We start from the raw sequence: 21,656 nt of genomic DNA, 5'->3' as shown, positions 1-21,656 counted from the left end.
CCGGGAGATCGGATGCCATTTCTGCAGCTTCCTCCACCATTTGAGAATGGCCAGTGTCAGTCTACAAGGTGACACCCTCCCCTCCATAGAGAAAGGAGACCTCTCTGCCCTTTCATCAATATGGGGGCCCCATAGGCATTCCACCAAAAGCCTATGGGACCCCCTCCCCTGAATTATTCTAGGGAGCAGGGGTGGGGGTGAGTGGGGCGGGGAGGGGACTTCAGCCTCCTAAATGTGGAGCCATGGTGAGTGAGGGGCTCAGATATATATCCAAGAGCCTGGATTGTGTCCTCACTGCACAGCGTGCTTGAACAGGTTGGGCCTGGATTTCCCACTTGCCATCAGACAAAGGTACAACGTAGGAAACCAGGGCCCGTCTGTATTTCCTGAACAGACACAAAGTAAAGACATCAGCTCCTCCTGTAGGGCACTTCAGGCCACAGGCAGTGACACAAGAGTTTGCAAAACTTCTAAGAGCAGGCATGTGCAAAGGCATACAGAGTGCATATGCCATGGGCTCTATCACTATTCCCAGGGACCCCGAGGAGAGGTCACAGACACCAGACAAGCCAGGGGCCATGTCATTTAAAAAAAATTTTCATGTTTATTTATTTTTGAGAGAGACAGACAGACAGAGCATGAGCAGGGGAGGGGCAGAGAGAGGGGGAGGCACAGTATCCGAAGCAGGCTCCAGGCTCTGAGCTGTCAGCACAGGGCCCAATGCGGGGCTCGAACCCACGAACCACAAGACAATGACCTGAACCAAAGTCGGCTGCTTAACCGACTGAGCCACCCAGGTGCCCCAGGCCATGTCATTTTATAGCTAAGACTTGTGCTCCTGAGATCTCACGGCTGGGGTCCTGCCTCTCCCACCCCCCTCCCCCATCCAGACACAGACAGCTGTAGATGGGCCGTTGGAGGTGGTGGGATGGAACATCGTCCTCCCTACCTCCCCAGCAGCTCTGCCAGAATGCGGTGGAAGATGTAAGACAAGTGTCTCAGCTCCCTGAACGCTCCCCACTCTTGTTTCCAGTAAAGATGTAGGTGAGATTACCACGATGGGGATCCAGAATGCATTGTTGGGTATGAACCAGTGTAGACTCTTTCCATCCCCCACACCATGGGTTCCGGGGGCAAACCTGAGTGAAGATTGGTGGGGGAGAAAAGTCCCAGACTTGATGGCATGTAGGAATCAGTGGTTTCAGGTCAGATGAAAACAATCTCAGGCCTATCGGTCCGAGTAGCAGTACCAGCTGAAGGTTTGATAAGTATCTGATGGATATGGTTCCGCACAACCTCCTGTGTCCAGGCTGGGTCTAGATTTACTAAACGGGCCGCTGATTGGCACCTCTCACTGGGATCAGAATGTGCTCAGCTCGTCTTAGCAGGCCACTCACGTGGCCAGGCTCAGACTGCACACCCTGCCTCCTCTTTGGGCACAGCTCAGACTAGTTCAGACTGGTTTCACTTAGTCCCAGGCATCAACCAGTGGTTTGGGGAGGGTCTAGACACAGAAATTTGGGGTTCCTCTCTGTGACTTTCTCTTTTCCAGCCTTTCCCCCTCACCACCCAGAAAACTTAGTGGCCGTGGGCTTCTTCCCTGGCTTTGCTAACCAGAGGGAAGGTGTGAACTTTCTACCAAAGTTTTGCCCTCCCCCCCTCCATGCAAGACTGGCCTGGCTACTCTCAGGGCCCCGTGCTAATAAACAGTAAACATCTCGTATTGGCTGTTTGCTCTCGAGTTTCGAATTCCCTCCAAAATCGGTCTGCTTTGGCTTACTTTTCAGTTGTTTTTTAGATGTTGTCCAGAGCGTCTAGCAGTTTTCTAGAAGAGACTGGTTGGTTAGGAGCTCTCGCCCTTGGTCCTAAGCAGTAGACCAGCCCTGCCCACCCCCGGGGCCCAGCCCTGCTTCTGGGGACATCAGTGGTTTCAGTGCCCGCTAAGCCCCCTGCTCACCCTAGGGGACAAGATCCTATGCTCAGTACATCGAACAGAAAGCACCCCTCTGTCAGGTAAGGCACAGTCAGATCTATGCAATCGTGCACTTCTGTGCCCGCGGGAACACGAATGCTCACCCACTTAGGGCGGGCTTGTTCACTAAACAAAATGACAGAGCAAACGATGTGCCTGGGAGGACAAACATGGATTATTCTAGAATTTCAGTTGGAGTTAATACTTACAAACCTATACAGATAAGGCCTACAACTTGTTGCCCAGAAGCCCAAGACTCTTTTTCCTTTGTTGAAAGAGGAGACGGAGCCATCTGTATCGAGCCTGGTTTTTGTTTCAAAGGTCTTACTTTTATGCAGCCCTGTCTTTCCAAGGAATCGGGTCCACAGCCCGCCCTCTGCCTCCCTCCCGCACAAACTCCCCATGCACAAACTAGGGAAGGAAGAGCCCCCGACTGGGTGTGTGTGAGTGAGCGTTTGGCCTGATAGGAAACCCAGCCAGGTAGTTCGGTCCCCGGGGCTCTGATCTCGAGCCTTGTGAAACCTCCCCACCCGGTTTACGCCGAGAGAGCTGGAGAAAGCCCTAGAGCTGATGCCCAGAGGAGCTGCCCTGGGAAGCTCAGGCTGAGAGGTCCTTACCAAGAGCCCCAGGTCCTCCTGTAGCTCCCAGGGACACAGGCACACAGCCCTCCCCCTGGAAGGTCACAGCCGAGCTCCCTAGCATCTCGGCAAACAGCCCCCAACTGAATCCAAGTAAACCAGACTGATGGGATGATAGGCTTAGTGCCCTTCGTTGCCCTTGGCTGTCCTGAGGGTGGGGTGGATGCCTTCCCTTCAAGCATGAAGACCAACTCAGCCTTTCTCCGCACAGCACAGGGCAGCGGGAACTCAGTCAACCTGCTCCCTTTGGTTCCGGGACCTCGGCCCTTCTGACTGACCTTGCACTGCCCCATCCACTGTTAGATACCAGGGCCTACCTCGGAGGGTCTGTTGGTCAGGCCTGATTTCCTTGGCCATCCGGCCTGTTCCCCCACCTTCCTAACAGCACCCAGTTTCCTCTGGGGAGACGACCTCTCCCCTTCGTGTGCGGGAGCAGAGGGACTGCTGTTCAATAGCTGGCCCCCGAGCAAGCCGGGCCAGCCAGAAGCTTTGGGGAGTCAGACTCTTGAGAGAAGTTTGCTAAGGAGTTTAAAAAAAAAAAAAAAGACGGAAAGCATTCATTCCATGGTGGCTCCTTGACAAGACGGCTGAGTCGTTCCTGGTGCACAATTCTTGGATCTGCTCTGCTACGCTGCCCTGGTTCTGGGGCCATTGGTGAGCTCCGCACCCAGCCTTCCCGCCCTTGCGTGAGCCACTGGGCACCTGTTTAAACAGGGTCTTTTTGTCTCACCGAGGTAAAGCCAGTCTCACTGGCAAGGAGCCCCAGCCGACACGAGGACGTTTGTAGGTGATTTTCTTACTGTTCTCAGGATCAGGCACTTCCTAGGAGCACAGTAACTATTAACTCATTCATCCTCACGACCCAGCGAGCTAGGTACTAGCTTCTCCATTTCACACAAGGTGCTAGTGCACAGGGGAGGTAGGTCGCGTGCCCAGGGACGCCCAGCAGCTCGCTCGTGAGGAGCTGGGATTCCACCTCCTCTGCTGGCTTCGCGGCCGGTGTTCTCAAACGCTAGGCTCTGGTAGAAGGGCCAACTGCGACTGAGGCTTGATGAAAAATAACAGCTGGGATAGGGATGACACAGAACTATATTTACCAACATGTAGCCACGCTCATTCTATACTATGAAGTGAAATACATTGATTAGAACACATTTTATTGTCAAGATGGTGTAAGCACTGTTACCCTCCCAGCTTGCACTCCGCCCCCCTGCATTACAAAGCCTAGAATACTTTTCATCAAATTGGCAACCATGGGTACTCTTCTTCCCCGGAGAGGCCTACCGAGCATTGTGCTTCTTAGTGGTAGAAGATGGCTTGGAGCTTTGTGGGGGATATCCTGATATGCCCCTGACCGTTGAACCCCTGAGAGCTTATCTGTATGTCATGTCTCTGAATTCTTAGTAGGGTTTCTCTCTCACCATCGGGGACACATGTGACTCGACAAGGCTTTCGGAACACCCAACACTTTTTGCTGTTCAGGTCCAGTTAGCATACTGTCACTGTGATGGTTAATTTTGTGTCCACTTGACTGGACCATGGGGGTCCCTGATTAAACATTATTTCTGGGTACTTTACTGAGGATGTTTCTGGATAAGATCAGCATTAAAAAAATTTTTTTTTAAATGTTTATTTAGTTTTGAGAGAGAGACAGAGTGTGAGTGAGGGAGGGGCAGAGAGAGGGAGACATAGAATCCGAAACAGGCTCCAGGCTCTGAGCGGTCTCGCAGAACCCGACTCGGGCTCGAACTCAATGAACCGTGTGATCATGACCTGAGCTGAAGTCGGACACTTAACCAGCTGAGCTACCCAGGCACCCTGAGACCAGCATTTTAATCAGTGGACTCAGCAAAGTAGATTGCCCTCCCTAGCATGGGTGGACACCATCCATGCTGTTAAGGGCCTGTTGAGTGGGAGAAAAGGGGAGAAACGCAAATTCATTCTCTTCCTGCCTGCTTAGTTGAGCTTTCCTCTTGGATTTCTGACTCTCTTGGACTGAGATTTATACTCTCTGCTCCCCTGGTTCTTGGGCCTTCAGACTTGGGCTAGAATGACACCTCGTCTTTACTGGGTCTCTGGCTCACAGATGGCATATCGTGGAGATTCTCTGCATCTGTAAGTATGTAAGCCAATTCCACATAATAAATCCCTGTATATATAAATGTATGGCTCTGTTTCCAAAACTTTTGGTTCTGTTTCTCTACAGAGCCCTGATTAATACAGTCAACAATATAGCGGATTGATGTACTGTATTGTGGTGTCAGGGTAGACTAGGTTCCTTCAGACTATATTGTAATAGAGGACAGGAGAATTCACCCCGTCCTGGGGCAGGACAGTAAATGTGTACAATTGTCCAGTCCATGGGGACATGAACTGCTTCCGATCTTATTTCCTACTAGATATTTTAAAAGCACATTTTCCATATTAATAGTTGCACAGCACATACCATAGGCCATGCTACTCTGCTCTAAAAGAGCACGTCTAGCACAGCAGCTGGTTGTTTCTAGTAGCCATGAACCAAGCAGCTTCTGCGGAGACCAGCCCAAATATAGTGGCAACGAGGACCCAATAGCTGCCGCCTTTAAATCTTTGCAGGTGGCACTAATCTCTGTCATTCTCCGGCCCAGGAATACGACATTGCTTTTGACTATTTTCACCGGAGGGAATTTCAGTTTCAGGGCCTTCCACTGGGCTTCTCTTAAGACAGTGATTATTATTTCACGGGATGCTTTGTAGGTTAAAGAATCGGTTCATCCAACTTCCATGTGTATCCTGATTATACCCTCAGGAAGTGGGGCGGCTTCATGGATCGAGTGGACCCATTGTGACATGGATATTACCTGACTTCCATACACTTTACTCAACAGGGACCATGATGGTGCTCTATGTCCCTAGAGTAGCATCGAATTCAGATGCTATATTCAACAACCTTTGAAACACCTATATATTTTCCTTTATAGGACATATGGTTTCTAGAATAAAAGACCGTTGGTCCTTTTGGTGAAGAACTGACGAAATCACTATGTGTACATTTGCAAAGTTCTTTTTTTATGACACCTGCCTTCATTTCCCTCAGCATGTTTGGGGTCCAAGAATTGACTTAGGTCTGGAAACTGGGCAAGGGATCTTGACTTTTCATTGAGTCAGCTAAACTCAGCTCTCTGATCATCTATTTTTAATCTCTAATCTTTTTTGAAGGTATATATGAAGCAATATCCTTGTTGGCTGCCCATTTGTCTTGCCTATAAGAACACCACATCTTGTCAGCTATCTCCAGAGACATCCACGGACCAGGCCCCACGGCTGTCATTCTAACCTTGCTGCGCATTACAGAAGTTATGTTGTCGTGCTCTGACAGTGAAATGCTACCCCTGATTTTGTTATCCAATCATTTCCGTTGCTGGAATACAGTTCTGTGCAACATTCCCACATCATTCTGACCTATAGAGGACAGCCCCTGCTGAGCATCTCAAGGATGCTGTTGCCCCTTTAGCAGTGTGTTCCTTATCACCTTGGTAAGTCAGTGTCTCTGAGGCCTCCTGGGGAACAGTTACCTGTAGGTGGTTTTTCCAGCTGGAGAGAATAAAGCCATGCCAATTTCATTAGGCTTTTGAATTTCCCTTTTCCATAATCTGCCCTACCAAGCCCAGTACACTCTACTTCTGTTTCATCCAGCGTGTACCCTGGCTTATAGCAAGCCTCTGCGAGCCACCCAGGAATGTATTAGAATCATCACCTCTGGCCCTTGCCAGGATAATTAAGTTCTGTGGCATGGGAGAGCATGCCTGCATCAACAATTCTCCTCTTTCCAGTTTCCTATTCCCTTTCTTCTTTCAGGACCCACTCACACACAATCCCCTGGCACCTGCTGGTATATGTTGGCCCAGTCTTCCAGCTGCACTGGAGTAGAACCCTCTCTTCATCTCGCAGGCCCACTCAGCGTACTCCCAGTTAGGTCATGCTGAGGCTACTCTGCATAGCCTTCATTCAGGCAGGAGGTGGGCTGGTAAGGGTCTGTCTCCAAAGCAGGGGCAGGAGTTTTCTGCAGGCCCTGCAGGCTCAGGGGGATCTGGAGTTCAGAGCTCTCCTGTACATCTACCTAGAGTTTCGGGGCTTCACTCCTTCTTTATTGGTGCCCTAACTTTGGCACAGGAGGCCACCCTGAGCTAGAATTCAGGCTTCTCTGAAATTCTGCCCTTCTGAAAATCAGGGCCAGGCCTTCCTTACTGTCTACTTTCCAGCTGCAGGGATGGGGGTGATTTTGGTTTAGGTGATTAATAGCTTTAAGCCTGTCTTTTACTCTTGTCAACATATTAGTGGCACTTAGCAACAGCCTTCAAACCTCCACACTTGTTTCAGTTACTATCTCTCCTTCTGTAAATGTCAGATCATTGTTCCAGCGAATATGCCTCTCCCCCTATAGCCCATCCAGTTTCCTACAGGTGAAAGTTTTGGCAATGGCACGGTTGTAACACCTCAGGCACTGTCAACATTCCACTTGTCACAATCTGACTAGACAGTGACCTAACATCAGAACCCCATCCTCAAGTCCTGCTTGCTAGGACCAATACCTTAAGTTGGGTTCCTTGGAAGCAGAGCCCGAGATAAAGTCTCTTGAGTAAGTGATTTATTATGAGAATTTTCTCAGAAGAAGAGGGGTGAGGGAAGCAGGATAGCATGGTAGGAAAAGCCAAGCATGGATTGGTACCAGCTGGAGACTAGCTCCAGCCTGATCTTGTGGAAAGTGAAGGGATACGGATCACTACAGGCTGGTTCCACCTTGGAGCTGGAAGCCGGCCCCCACGCCCAAGAGGTGTAATCTCCAGGTGAAGTTGGCATTGGCAGAGGGTGGTACTTTGGGGAAGAGTGTCATCAGCAGCCAACCCTCACAGCAGCTGGGACATGAAAGTTCTGCCCAAAAAGGAGATTTTCCAGGGTGTCAACAGCCTCCACTACACCAGTGAACTCCTCTCATTTGCTTCCTCAATAGAAAACACTTCCTTGAATTTCTTCTCGAACTCTGCCTCCAGTCTAAGTCCCATTAGGCCAAAGTCATTGTACTGAAAAATAAATCATAAAGACAAAAATAGCGATACTCATTATCAGTGTTATTGGACACCTTGCAATCAAAAACGTTTAGGACCTTGTTTTAAACACCTAAGTTACATTAACCAGGTGAAGCTTAAAAATTCAAGCAGCCAAGAACAACTTGTTTCCTACGTGCATGATTATTTCTGATTAAATAGACAGAAGTGAGAAATCACTGCCATACTTGGGACTCTGACGTATGTTGTTTGGGTTGTTTATTTCAGTGAGACTTAGGAAAGCCATCTATGTCCTTTGAAACCATCAAAGAGCACAGTCTAAGTACAATGAGCCATCCTGCTTCCCTGAAACTTCCAGTCCTCTCTGGTAACCCCTGTAAACTACACGCTCCATTCACATGCAAGAAGTCTAAAATTGGGGTTTCTAAGAGGTTGAGTTGATCTGGGGAGAGATAAGAAGGGTGATATAACTTTAAGATGCCATTCTCTCCTCCTTGGATTTGGAGCAGGTGGGACTCCACTGCTCTCTATGGGCAGCTGTCACCTTTGAGGAGGGGAATGAGCTCTCAGGGGCCTGGGGTTCTGGTTGCAGAAATACCTTCTGATTCACTACTACTCTGCCGTGGTGAGCTTAAGTCCTGAAATGGAAAAGTCACTCATGTCCAGAGCTCTTTCTTGTGCAGGCTTGTCATAGGGTGAGGGAAATGTAAAATTTTCCAGGCACCAGAAAACGAGGGCAGAGTGAGTCAGTGGAAAGAAAATGAAATGGAGGCAGAGAGAGCGCCTCTTACCTTGTAAGATGCCCTGTGGTTCCGAAAGATGAGGCGCATGTCCTGCACAAACTCCTCTACTCTAGGGTAGCCTTGTTTATTTAGCTTCTTCTTGATTTTGTCCAACCACATGGGTTCCTTTAGGTTTTGAGACACCTCTTTAATCTGGTGGGGGAAAAAATATCAATGGGAGAGTTATTGGCATTGTTCAATGTCTGTCTCCAGTGGATTTCCTGAACTCCAGCAGAGATGCAAGACAAAGAAAATGGCGGCTCATGCTCTCCCTCTCATGGGATTCAGATCACAGATCCCCCCTGTGTGAAAGTCACTGAACATCACAGCGGCCTGTAATCATGGTTGGTTGCTGTTACTTACATAATAATAGTATGGAATCTTCGAAAAAAAGGAGCTCTCTGAATGGCAATAGACCTTCAAGAGGAGGAACTCACATTTCTGCAAAAGAAGGCGGCTGTGAATTCACAGCAGTTTGGAGACATTGAGCCCATTCACATGCCCAGGCAGAGGCATGACTTAACACTGTCTTCTGGAACTTTCCCCAAACACGTTTGGCTTTCAGAAACAGACATGTAATAGGTGAGTTATATATTCTGCAATTCAGTTCTGGTATGATTTCAGCATGATCGAGACATGGCTTGGAAGAGAAGGCTCCCTCAGGCGCCCTTCCCCTCCCTCGAGACCTGTTGGACTTCTCGGTGTCAGGGGGAAGGAGAAGCCTTGGGCTTTGCACCCAGCTCACCAACTGCTCCTCCGGCTGCATCTGCCTCTCCAGGACCTCAGATTCCCCGTGACACTGCTGCCTTTCCAAAAACTCCATCCTGCAGAAGGTGCAACTCCACGGGTTCCTGAGAGGTCAGGCAAAAGTAAGCAAGGGCAAGGCCCCTGGAAACAGCCGCTGTGCTTACGGCTGTCATTGTCTTCCTTTTAGACATGGTTGATGGACACAGCTGGGAGATGAAGGGAATCCCTCTCAGAGCCTCCAGGACCCCCACGTGGAGCCTGAGCCCATGAGGATGGCAAAAGTGTGCCCATGACCCTTCTCCCATTGAGGGTGGCAATAGGGGGCTCTGTGCATGGAGGGTGGGGTTAGGGTGAGTGGTGGGCCCTCCTTTCCCTATCTGAGCTGCTGGGAGCCCTGCCTGCTTCGTCTGAGTGTCAAAACTGAGCCTTAAGCCCTGGGGCCCAGGCTTCTATCAGCCTGTGGAGCCCATGGTAAAATGCACAAACCAGGCCATGTTTCCTGCCTTTCTGAAAAAGTGCAGAACACAAACAGCTGGTGTTCCCACCTCTATGAACAGGGCTCAGGGCTAGAAAATCTTCTCAAAGGGACAGTAACACTAGGTAGGCAAGGGACCCAGCCACCAGCCTCAGCATCCCAGAGGGCAGCAAAGAACAGTATTCCCTCCTGCTGCCAGAGTCTTTAAACAGCTGGATCATGCTGCTGGATGCCATACCTATGGCCCTGCTCCTTCTCTCTGCAGGGGGATTTCCTCCTATGGCAGGAGGAGGGGCTCCTAATCCAAGTGGGGGGACTTCATCTCACAAACCTCTCAGTTTCCACTGGTGGGATGTGACAGTCCTCATGAAAAGATCTTGAACAGGTGTCACAACAGAACAGCTTTCCTCCATCCCGGCACATCTCACACACATCGGAGTTTCCCGGCTAGAAGGAGAATCAATGTCGGCATCCCTAGTGAAACCCCGGCAGGCCACCACTATGGGAATCTAGAACTCACTGCCTTTGTGTGAACCTGCATGAACATATCTATGCTTCTCCCTGAGGTGTGAAGGAGTGGCATGGAGTGTAGACTTCAGAAGAAATCACGGTCTGCATTGATGCCCAGGAGGAGGGGCCTGTGTATCAGACCAGAAAAAATTCTCCCTATAAAACCAGAGATTCTAACACAGGAAGACTAGTAGCAAAACAAGATGATTTTATAGGAATTGGAATAATATTGTTACCTTGCTGATAAAACAAGTTCCTGAAATAAAGTATTAAATGCATTTGCCTATACTGCAATGAAGAAGTAGAATCATGGAAGGGCAAAATATTGAGAATGTAATAAGATGTAGTAAGCTCCTTAGTGTGGAAAGTGATAAAAGATGAAAAGACACTCATTAACCATTATTGAGTCTTGTTTTTGGCTCATATTGGGTAAACGGGGTTCTAGCTATTTCTTTTGTTCTTTAAAATGACCCTATATGAGGAAGTGCTAGTCCCAATGAATGTCTAACCAAAAACTCCCATTCTGTGTCCCAGGGAATCCTCAAAGACACCTCCATCTGGGGTTGAGCCTGCTCTGGCATGGAGACATGGGGCCATTTTACTTCTCATCAGTGCAGACACTCATAGATTACAATCATCAACCTCGAGGAAGCAATGACCCTCTTTCCGGAAGAACAAGGAAATAACAAATACAACAGTGCTTAAGAATCTCCCACACATATACTTTTTAACAGATACAGCTCTTTGTTTCTTAGTCCGGCTGCACATTAAAATCATCTGGGCATTAAAATACTAATGTCCTGGTCCCAACGCCAGAGATACTGGGTGGGCATAGCCATTGATAGTCTTTAATTATAAAACAGGTGATTTTGTGTATCAGAATCATTTGGGACTTTCAAACAATCCTAATGCCCAAGACGTAGCCCAGACTTACTAAGTCAGAATTTCCTACAGAGTAGAATCCAGGTAATATTATTTTTCAAAGGTCCTCGGGTGACTCAGTATGCAGCCCAAGGTGAGATTTAGCCTGAGCAAAGTCTGGTTATTGGGCATAGGGATATCATAAGTCAATGTTGCGTTGGCCCACAATATCTACCCCTGGAAAGATTATGAACAGGGGTGAGGGTCTCCATCCATCCCAAACAAGCCACCCAAATGCTGGACTCGAGAGCTGTTTAGATGATTGAAAACCCCCTCTGTTGGCCTAGGGTCAAAATCAGTGTGGATAAGATCTAAATCTTGTTAGGGGATTGCTTTGGAGGTAAAGTACGGACAGAACTATTTGACTATCCCTCCTCTGTTGGATGGCCTGTGTCAGTATTACGGCTTATGGAAACCCTCTGTGAGTGCTGCCCCTGGAGTCGTGCAAAGGTGACTCTGCCTCAAATGTCTATTTTGTTGCAATGAAAGGAATCAAAGCATGATTTAGTGTAGAGAGTGTAGCCACCCACAATCCTGATAGACATTATAGCCGGCAACCCTGTGGGACCACACTGTGATTGGTTGCGCAGTGATGGTTTCAGTCCTAACCAGTTCAGCACCTTGGTGGCCCCCTTGAGACTGGATACATGGCCTCCATAAAGGGCCCACCTGCCTTGCATGCATTTCTCTGCAGGACTCACGACAAAGGTCTACCCCCTGGACTCAACAGCTTGGCCCAGCCTGTTCCTTCTGGCTGATCTCAGCTCTGCTGCACCTTGGAGTGGCTGTTTGGGATTTTCCATCTCCTTCACTATTGCCTTTTTTAAAATGCTGCTATTTTTTCAAATTTGCTCCTTACCCCTAATCTGCAGGTCAGCTCTAGCTCTTTCCACTTCAGCCCAGGTTCTAGAGGCCCCAGGGGACTAGAGCTCTCTCTTCTGAGCTCCCATACTCACTTTCAAAGGGAAATGAGGAAACAGGAAGGTTTTACTAAACAAACAGGAAAAGATGTTTTCATGCAGAGACACCAAGTTGAGAATCATCTCCCTGGTGTGGGTGATACACCTTCTGTTCTCTGCTCATCACACAGCGACATGCCCCAACTGAGTGTGAGCACGCTTTAGTCAAACGCAGCAATGGCACAGATAGTGCACGGAGGGACAAGGCCTGGATTATTCTGGGGTTAGAGGCATAGTACTTACATAAGGGTTAACTAAGGTATTGTTGTGAGACTTTGGTATTATCTGTTGAAAAAAAAGAAAGATTGAATGACAATATTGAATGTAAGGATTGCATCCATGCCTTCTTTAACAGCCATTTGTTGAGGAATTAAGCCACAGTCTACCCATTATTTCATACCTGGTTTCATGGACCTACATATCTACTTGGAGAATAAAAAGTACCAAAATACCACTGTTGGGCCCAATGCAAGTTCAGTTTCCTGGATTTCCTACCCAAGGTAGGCCTTTGTGAAGTCATGCAGGGAGTCTGGTCCTGGTTCCCACAGATGGAGTTGGAGAGACCCCACTGGTTCTCCTAATTTGAGGATCTCTCAGGCATTTTTCTCTACCTTAGAAAGTATCATCCCACTGGGAGGAGGTGTAATGAGAGAATCAGGCCGATAACTCATCACCAACAGCCCCCGGTGACCACAGGACCTAGAGTTCTGGAATCCATGGGAACGTCCCAGAGAATCCCACTGCCTTTCATAGTCCTCCTAGAGCACAGCCCTAAAGACGAAATGTGCCCAAGGTCCCCAGTGCTGCAGCTTTTCTTCCAGAAGGTCACCCTCCTCTCTCCTTCTAAAAAGATGTCAGCTGGGTGAATTTTCAGAGGTAATTGACTATCACTCACTAGACTTACAATTCTTTTGCGTATGCAGTAGAATGACCTGGCTTTCTTCCCTCTGGAATGCAGCTTTTATCTCCATCCAGGACAGAGTAGTCATAGACAAATGATCCATGGGACAATGGCCTGAGAAGTGGCCATGTCATTGCCCCTTTCTCTGTGTAACCTAAAATTTCCGTCCCCCTCCCCCTTGGTTAATCTTCCATGTTAGAATTTGAGGTTGAAATAATCCTCAAGGTCAGGAATATTATTTCAATCATCTCTAATGGCCATTGGGCATTTAGTATGGGTTTGATGATTATATGTTGAATGACTAAATAAATTGAATATTGCTTAACTTAAGAAAAGAGATTACTATCTCTTAAGAGATTGCTATCTCTTAAGAAATATTAGAATATGATATACTGGAGAAATATATTATTTTACAACACAGCAGCTGTCACCAAAGGGGATTAGTGACCCTTGTCAAGAGCCAATAAGCTATCACATGGTTTCAAGAGTAATACTTAAATTTCCAGAAGCCAAGGGGCACTATCAGCAAAAGTGGTTCTGAGACTCACAGAGGACTCATGGGAGTAATATTGGATCCTGAGATTTGCCACTTTGGGGAGTTCATGGGGAGACAAAATATACAGGCTTTTTGCTAAATAGTGCTGCACCCATGCGTAAGGGTAAAACCTGTTGATAAGAAGTTGCAAGCTCACAGGGGTAATCTAATTGAGTAACTATTTTATTTTATTTTTTAAATTTTATTTTTATTTTACTTTTTAAGTAAGTTCTATGACCAACATGGAGCTTGAACTCACAATCCTGAGATCAAGAGTTGCATGCTCTACCAACTGAGCCAGCCAGACACCCCTAACTAAGTCTTCACACCTGGGGAATGATATAGATGCTGGTCTTTAAAATACCAAAGAGATCAAATAATTGTTTCCCTTTAGGAAATCCAGGGGATTAAATATCCCAAGGACCGAAAGTTCAAACAATCCAGAACATCAGATAATCACGTTCCCAGTGGAAGATGAAGACCCATTGCCCAGCTATGCTTGACCTACCTTAGAAGTTTGTGAAAGTCCCAGATGGCCACTCCTACCTGAAGTATGTAAGAATAACATGTCTCACCTCCCGCTCCTCGCTAAGCTCTTATTCATACCCAATCTTGAAAAACCTTGTCTTGAATCTACACTGCACTTAACCTGTTTATTTGCTGTCTACATAGATTTCTTCCATTGAGAGAGAAGTCATTTTCTCAGATAGAAAGGAGATCTGTAGCTGAAAGGGTAGCATCAAAGTAAAAAATTTTCCAGATTGACCCCTCCCATATGATACATCAGTCTCCCAAAAACTTCCTTCCCAATAGCACTGTCTTCAAAAACGGCAAATAATTTCCCCTGAAAAGAATTGCATATGTATGTGTGTTAATTTAAATGGAAGGTGAAAGGGTATGAAATGGGTCAGAAAAGAAATATGCCTTTTGTTACCTGTCACGTGGAATAATACAGTTTCATATATGTCCCAGAGTAGACTGTCTACCAGAGAGGGGTCGTCTGAATCACCAGGAACAAACTTGCTCCATCAGATTTCATTTAAGTTAGACAATAGTAACAATGATTTTTTTAGAATATGGGTTTGAGGGGCACCTGGGTGGCCTAGTCTGTTGAATGTCTGACTCTGGATTTCTACTTAAGTCATGATCCCAGGGTCGTGGGATCAAGCCCCACATCAGGCTCCACACTGAGCGTGGAGACTGCTTGAGATTCTCTCCCTCTCTCCCTCTGCCTCTCTCCCCATCTCATGCTCTCTCTCTCTCTCTCTCTCTGTCTCTCTAAAAATAAAATAAATAAATAAAAGAGGTGCCTGGTGGCACAGGCAGTTTAAGCGACCAACTCTTGATTTCAGCTCAGGTCATGATCTCATGGTTCATGGGATTGAGCCCCGCATTGGGCTTCACGCTGACAGCACAGAGCCTCCTTGGGATTCTTTCTCTCCCTCTCTCTCTGCCCCTCCTCTCTCTCTCTTTCTCTCTGTCCAAGTAAGTAAATAAACATTAAAAAAGCAGAAACTCTGAAGTCACATGCTCAAAAAGAAGGGTGGGGAGATGGAGGAAACCTAAGTATAATAACTCAACTGAGAATAGTATATAATTGTACATAATAATAGCAGTTATGTGATGAGAACTTATAAAAAGTGACATAATAATCACCTTTCTTTTCCTGAAATATTTTCTTAGAGGATTATGTAGAAATCCTTTCTGAAAGATAAAAAGATCCAAGTATGTGGTTACATGTGATTCTGCTTTGTGAGTCTGGCATTTTCAGCCTCTTCCCATATATTTCTACCTGAGTGTCCCACTGTCAACTCAAAGCCAGGGTGGCTAAATGACAAACCATCTCCCTCTCTTCACCTGTACTTCTTCTAGAATTCTATCAATGGTAGAATTTCAAGCAATGGAAATATCATCTTTAGAACTTTTTTTTCTCATGTGCTTTCTCCCCCCAAATTTTAAGAGGTTTTCCTTCACAATCTCTTTGACACCTCCCATTTCCTTTCCATTCCTGCCAATGCCACTCATGCTGAGTCCATTGACCAAAGCAATTCAATCAACACACACTTATCCCATGCGTACTGGATATCAGATACTCTGGACAATCTTGGGAACACAAAGATGGGCAAACCCTAGAGGTGTCTAGAGAGAAAAAGTAAATACATGGAAAGATAATTATGAAACAGGGTAATAATGGTCTTGGTAGTGGGCTCGTGGATCCCAGAGAGGGGATGGAAATCACTTCAAGGCGCCATGGTTGTCTAAAATACTGCTTTAAATATGTCATCTCACATCTCAGAAGAATTCACTGATTTTTCATTGTCTATATTATGAATTTAAACTCCTTAGGCTGATATTAAATCCCTCCATAAACAACTCTAATTGATGGATCATGCCTGTCATACACAACCTGTCTACCCCAACCCACAGAGCCACTTTAGTTGTAGCTCTGGTTTTCATGCCATTCTTTCTCTGGAGTAGCCTCTTTTCATTTGTATGACTGTACACTGTCTTCTTTCAGTGTATTACATGAAGTTGTCTGCATGCACCTGAGTCACAGTAGCCTCTCTCTCCTCTCAGCTCCAGCCCCTATCCAGGCAAAGCCCCCTTTCTGGCATTTGATGTGGCATTTTACAGAGGTTATGAATGTGGGGCATCTCTTCCTGGGTAAGTGGATAAACTCAGGGGCATCAGGTTTTATCTATAACTCAACAAAAAGGTGGTGAGCAAATAATGACCACACAACATGGAAAGTCCATCTGCTCCAGTCCCTGGAATACCTCCATCAGCCATCGTAGAGGCCTCCTACCACAGCGCACACTCAGCTTCCAGTTCTTTGATCTTGCGTAGCCTCCTCTGATTTCAAACTCCCTGGGGGTGAACCATTTTCCATCCTCACTCTGTATAGATCTCACCAAGGATCCTCCTGTAAGACCAGGGTAAGTTGATTCTGAGCCCTCTGTGTCTTCAGAACTCCAATGATGGGCTCCTACCACAGTGCATCTGGAGCCACCCAATTTGGGCTCCAGATGTGTAGCAGGAGAGTGTAACCTTCCTTTTCAGCCTTCAGACTCCCCAAATCTAGCCTGTAAGTCCCCTCAAAGGAGATTTCCTGCGTTGGGGCAACATTTTTTAAACCTCATGCAACAACAAGGTGATGATTACCATCAAAATCAATCTTTTATAAGTATTTCAAAATCATCTACAAAGGAAAAGCAAGTGAACCTGAAGGGGGAGAGGATCTCAATTTGCTGGGGAAAGAGAACAGACCAGAGTCTCCAACAGCCCTTGGGGGCAATGTGGAGGCAGAACCTCAAGTTGAGACTGAGCTCAGAATGGCACCACCCAATATCTGTAGCCTTTGTTACAACATTTTTTATCCAATATAATGGCATTATTGAGCAGATATTTTCCCATCCCCCAAATCACGGATAGCTGATAATAAAAATAATTAGGGAGGCACCTAGTGGCTCAGTTGGTTGAGCATCTGACTCTTGATCTTGGCTTACATCATGATCTCACAATTCATGGGTTCGAGCCCCACATTGGGCTCTGCACTGATGGTGCGGAGCCTGCTTGGATTTCTGTCTCTTGTTCTTTCTGCCCCTCCCCTGCTTGTGCTCTCTCTAAATAAATAAATAAATAAATGTTAAAAAAATAATTGTGAAGTGTTACCCAGTGGAAAATTAAGCTATGCATAAAAGATAGTCATATGCTATACAGCATTTCTCAGTCATTAGAAAAACACACATCAAAATCACAATGAGATACCACTCCACACCCACTGGGATGGTCGTAATAAAAAAAAGTCAGACACTAACAAGTGGTGGCAAGGAAGTAGAAAAATTGGTGCCCTCATACATCGCTGGTGGGAATATAAAATAGTGCAGTCACCGTGCAAAACATTTTGGTGCTTTCTCAATAAATTAAATATAGCTTTACCCTATGAACTAGTGGTTGTACTCCTGGTCTATAACCAAAAGAACTGAAAACACTTGTTGACACAAAACTTTATACATGAATATTCTAAACAGCATTGGTCATAATAGCTAAAGAGTGGAAACAACCCAAAGTGATGAATGAATGATGTGTATGGTGTATTCATACCATGAAATGTATTATTTGGCAAAAAAAAAAACAAACAAAAAACAAAAACGAATACATGCTATTACACAGATGAACCTTGAAAACATCATGTTAAAGTGAAAGTGCTCAGCCAGAAAAGGGCACATATTAAATAATTCTGTTTATATGAAATACCCAGAATAGGCCAATTTATTAAGCGGAAAATAGATCAGTGGCCGCTTAGGGCTTGACAGTGGGATGAACTGGGAACGCGTACTGACTGCAAATAGATATGACATTTGCTTTAGTTGGGGACAGACACAAATGTTCTGAGATTAGGTTGTGGTGATGGCTGAACAATCCTGGGAAAATGCAAACAAAGTTCAACAGTGAATTGTATACTCTGGGTGGGAAACTGTACGATATGGGATTGTATCTCAGTCAAGCTATTTAAGTATTTTACATCAATTACATAAATTAATTCCTCAGAGCTACACTGTGAGGTAGGTTTTTAATTATTATCCCCCTTTTTAGATGAGAAACATTTCATCTAAAGCTCAGAAAGGTCCCACTCTCTACTCAGATAAATCAGGCCCTCCTGGTATAGGTGTGGCTGGGGTTCAGGCTTCCAATTCTAAATTCTGTGCTCTTTTCACCACATCAACACCTTGCCCTGGTGGTGATCATCCAGAAGGGAGAGAGGATATGAAGGTCGAGGTTGAGGGCTTCTCCCTTTTAATTCTGATTTACTTCTTTTTGGTTCTTTGGGCACCCCCATGGACACTTCGATGTGGGAGTGAGCACCTAATATGTATGATTTCTGAAGGTGTAAACATAGCATCTTAGGGATCCCTTCTTCTTTCCCTTGAGCCAAACTTCAGCCTCAATACCTCGACCTGTGCAATTGACATGGGTAATTCACATACTGCAAATCAAAGTAGACCTGGAACCCACCTTGTTTCAGTTTCTTCTTATATAACATCCCCTTCACCTCACCACAGGTCACAGGAAGTATTTGAGAGCAAAAATCCACCATAGAATCTGTGTGGCTTCTTGACCCTGAAAGAGAAGATTTCTTCATTCTACTTCATTGTGCAAATTAATCTTGTCGATTTTGTTCCTATAAAGATATAGAGGTGCTTGGAGAAATCTATTCCACAAATGTCTAGAGTCAAAGTCTTTCTTCTATGTGGCATTTTTGATACATAACGACAAAATGTCTACCTTTATCTTACCCCTCAAATCCCACACAAAACAGAATGCTTTTTCAGAGAAATCAGGCTTCAAGAAAACTGCCTTATTCTCAATCATTTCAACCTTGTTGGTTCTTCTATGACATTGAAACCCACAACAGCTGCCATGTTCTGAAGGGAGCTGTCCAGCCCCACACTATTTTACTGCAGTTAGGTAACCGAGACAAAGTAGCAGACTGCACTAATGCCTTCTTGATTGAGATCTGACTGAGCAGAGGGAGGGTAATGAATGACAGGCTAACCTAATGGAGATGACGTCTGCCTTCTAGTCTTGTTCTCTGCTTTGCTTCATTTCTCTCTCACATCAGCTTTCTCCATAGCTAAAAGAGGAGCTCAGGAAACTCTAGAATAATCTGCACACTGCATGAGGAAAGGCAGCTGGAGACCTGACTCCACAAAATCAGGGGTGAAAAGTCTTCAAATGAACTAACTCAAGGAGGATGTGTAGCTGATGCTGTCCTTCCAGCCAATGTTTTAGAGCCAAGATGGGAGGTGGGGGCCTGTCCATGGTCCAGTTTTGATCCAGGTAGACTATCAGAACTGCAATGAACAAGAGGGTTAGCCTAATTCACTCTCTTGCTTTACAGATGAAGAAACTGAGGCAAAAGAAGTCAAGTGACAGGCCTAAGCCCACACAGTCAAAAGTAGAGAAAGGCACAGACTACTACTGACCACTACTCTTGGCTGGTGTGCAACCTGTGACTCTTGATGTAGCAAGAGAAGGATCAGCTAAATAATTTGTGGGTTGTATGGCAACAGACAATTCCCAGCTTGGAAGTTGTCAGTTCAGTGGGGACAGCATTCCTGTAGTGGCCCCTGGACCTGCAAGTCCTGGTCACCAAGTTACTTGTTTATGGGATTATCTTCTTTCTCTCCCTGACATAGTTTGAAAATGATTCAAATTGTATACATCTCTCAACAGCTACTAAAGCTGCAAAGCAGTTAAGGAAGTGGGTTTATTGCTAAAATCACAGAGCACAGGAAAATAGCCGTTTAGTTACTGAAGTTATTCCCCTTTTCTTCTTTACCTTTTGACCGGACTCTTTTCCGTGAGGCTCTGTCACCATGAGTTGAGTAAACAGGAGGTCTGCCTCTCTTTTTCCCTGAGAAAATAGAAAAATATAATCACTGAATGTATTAGTGCTTTCCAAAATTTCCATTTAAATATAACTTCCCCAAAGTCTGTCTAATGGATAAAGAAAAATACACAATCCCTAGTTTTAAGATACCAAGAATTAGATAGGTCATCTTATGTTCATCTTGTATTTTATTTGTCATATCTCACATTAGTAAAACAAACAAGTGAAATCAGCATTTCATTTATATCTCAAGCAACTATGTGTTAAGTACTTAATAGGTGCCAATTGTACATCTACTAATTGACTTAGTCTTCTCAACAAACATATGAAATCAAGATGATGATCACTGCCATTAAAGAAACTAAAATATTCAGGGAAAATTGAGACAAAAATTACAAAATTAAGTGAAGGTATTTCAGGTTTCTTCTTGCAGAGAAATAGAAATGGAAGTTCTGTGAGGGAAACTCTACGGTGAGCTTCACAGGTGAGACACATGTTCCACATCACCTTGAATGAAGTTATTTATACATCTGTGCTGAAAGCAATAGTAAATAGTAAACCAAAGGCTTTGTCCACCTGGGTTTTGACAAAGATATTAGAATCTAAGAAACTAACCAGAAGAAGGCTAACCTAAGAAGACTGGGTAGAATTGAGTCTTCTAAAATCTTAATTTCAAGCAGTTATTAAGGATTGACCTGGTAGATGTTGCAGGGAGGAATGTTCTTCCTTTTGAAAGTTTTGGCTATGGATATGCATCTCAGTGTTTTCTATCATGCAAATGTGGTTTATTTTCTTAGACAGAAGGATAAATTCCTTTTCTCCTCTCTGTGTTCAATGCCCTATCACCTGGTGGTACTGGGTTAGGTTATTTAGACCCCACAAGGAAATATTTTCTAGACTACCCTGTCCTAAGTGCTGTAAAATGTCAGCAGGTTACAAGCATATTAGACCAGCAAAGTAAAAAGAATCTTTCTTTCAATCAAACCTAAAATGGACCAATTGCTTGGTTAGTAATTCCACTGTCTGGTCTTTAGCCTAAACAACCACTGAGAGGGTTTTTCATTTCTTCAAGACCAAAATGGCCCCATGTACAAATATTGATAATTAGACCTTATCACAACTTCAAACAAGCTACAGACTGGCAAGTTGTCACTCTGTTTTAACTTCACCAAGATAATAGCAGTTCAAATGAGGGTCTACAAAGATTTATGAACTCAGTCTATAAGAATCTTCTATAAGAAGGTGGAAGACTTGGGTAATACTAGCCATGGGGTAAGGATAACTACTAAAAAAGGTGGAAATATGGTTCTCAAAAAGGCAGATTAATCTCTTTGCCCCATCTTGCTTCCTCTCTCCAGAAAGTGGGGTCACCAGGTGATAGAAGGTCATCGACCCAGGTATGGTTCTCTAAGGGGCCCCTCCTCGCCTCCTCTCCACCCAAGATGCCAAAGTAGTTATGGACTCTCTCTGCTGCTCTCCCTCATCTCTTTCCTGAAGGCCCATGCTCACAACCCAGTAAGAAGAGATCCAGACAGCTTATTCTTGCCTCTCCTAACTGCCAGTCAGGCTTGGCACTCAAACTCTAATCACAGTCTTGAACAATCCAACAAATAAAAAGTTCTTTCTTGCTCTCTGTCTCTCTCTGGTTACATCTTTCCTGGAACTAGTGGCTTTGTTAGATTTACCTTTCATCAAACCTGTAAGGCCTAATATTCTTAGGCAGAAAAAGGAAATACATTGAAGTCCATTCTAGTCTGTGGAGCTTTTGGCATAAGGA

At 45.3% G+C, this 21,656-nt stretch overlaps 1 protein-coding gene across 21 annotated transcripts in view; it reads right to left on the bottom strand.

The window, feature by feature from the left end:
* Positions 1 to 7,222: 7,222 nt before the first annotated feature.
* SP140 (SP140 nuclear body protein) overlaps positions 7,223 to 21,656 on the bottom strand; it is a 65,354-nt gene continuing 50,920 nt past the window's right edge. For 17 of the 21 annotated variants that reach the window (XM_042950425.1, XM_042950424.1, XM_042950427.1 and 14 more), the window contains 10 exons: positions 19,829 to 19,903; positions 18,502 to 18,606; positions 16,263 to 16,408; positions 15,142 to 15,189; positions 12,293 to 12,334; positions 9,991 to 10,106; positions 9,183 to 9,288; positions 8,801 to 8,878; positions 8,447 to 8,590; positions 7,223 to 7,670 (listed from right to left, as the gene is read on the bottom strand). In XM_042950425.1, coding sequence (XP_042806359.1) covers positions 7,563 to 7,670; positions 8,447 to 8,590; positions 8,801 to 8,878; positions 9,183 to 9,288; positions 9,991 to 10,106; positions 12,293 to 12,334; positions 15,142 to 15,189; positions 16,263 to 16,408; positions 18,502 to 18,606; positions 19,829 to 19,903 — 968 coding nt within the window. In that variant the 3' untranslated portion in view covers positions 7,223 to 7,562. Of the gene's footprint in view, positions 7,671 to 8,446; positions 8,591 to 8,800; positions 8,879 to 8,918; positions 8,996 to 9,182; positions 9,289 to 9,990; positions 10,107 to 12,292; positions 12,335 to 15,141; positions 15,190 to 16,262; positions 16,409 to 18,501; positions 18,607 to 19,828; positions 19,904 to 21,656 lie in introns of those variants that run through there. The other 4 variants (XM_042950433.1, XM_042950428.1, XM_042950445.1 and 1 more) reach the window with 4 other exon arrangements.

The sequence above is a fragment of the Panthera leo genome, chromosome C1 (genome assembly GCF_018350215.1).
Source record: "Panthera leo isolate Ple1 chromosome C1, P.leo_Ple1_pat1.1, whole genome shotgun sequence".
Classification (NCBI taxonomy): domain Eukaryota; kingdom Metazoa; phylum Chordata; class Mammalia; order Carnivora; family Felidae; genus Panthera; species Panthera leo.
Note: the sequence above shows the minus strand (reverse complement) of the source record. Positions and strands in the feature narration are given on the sequence as shown.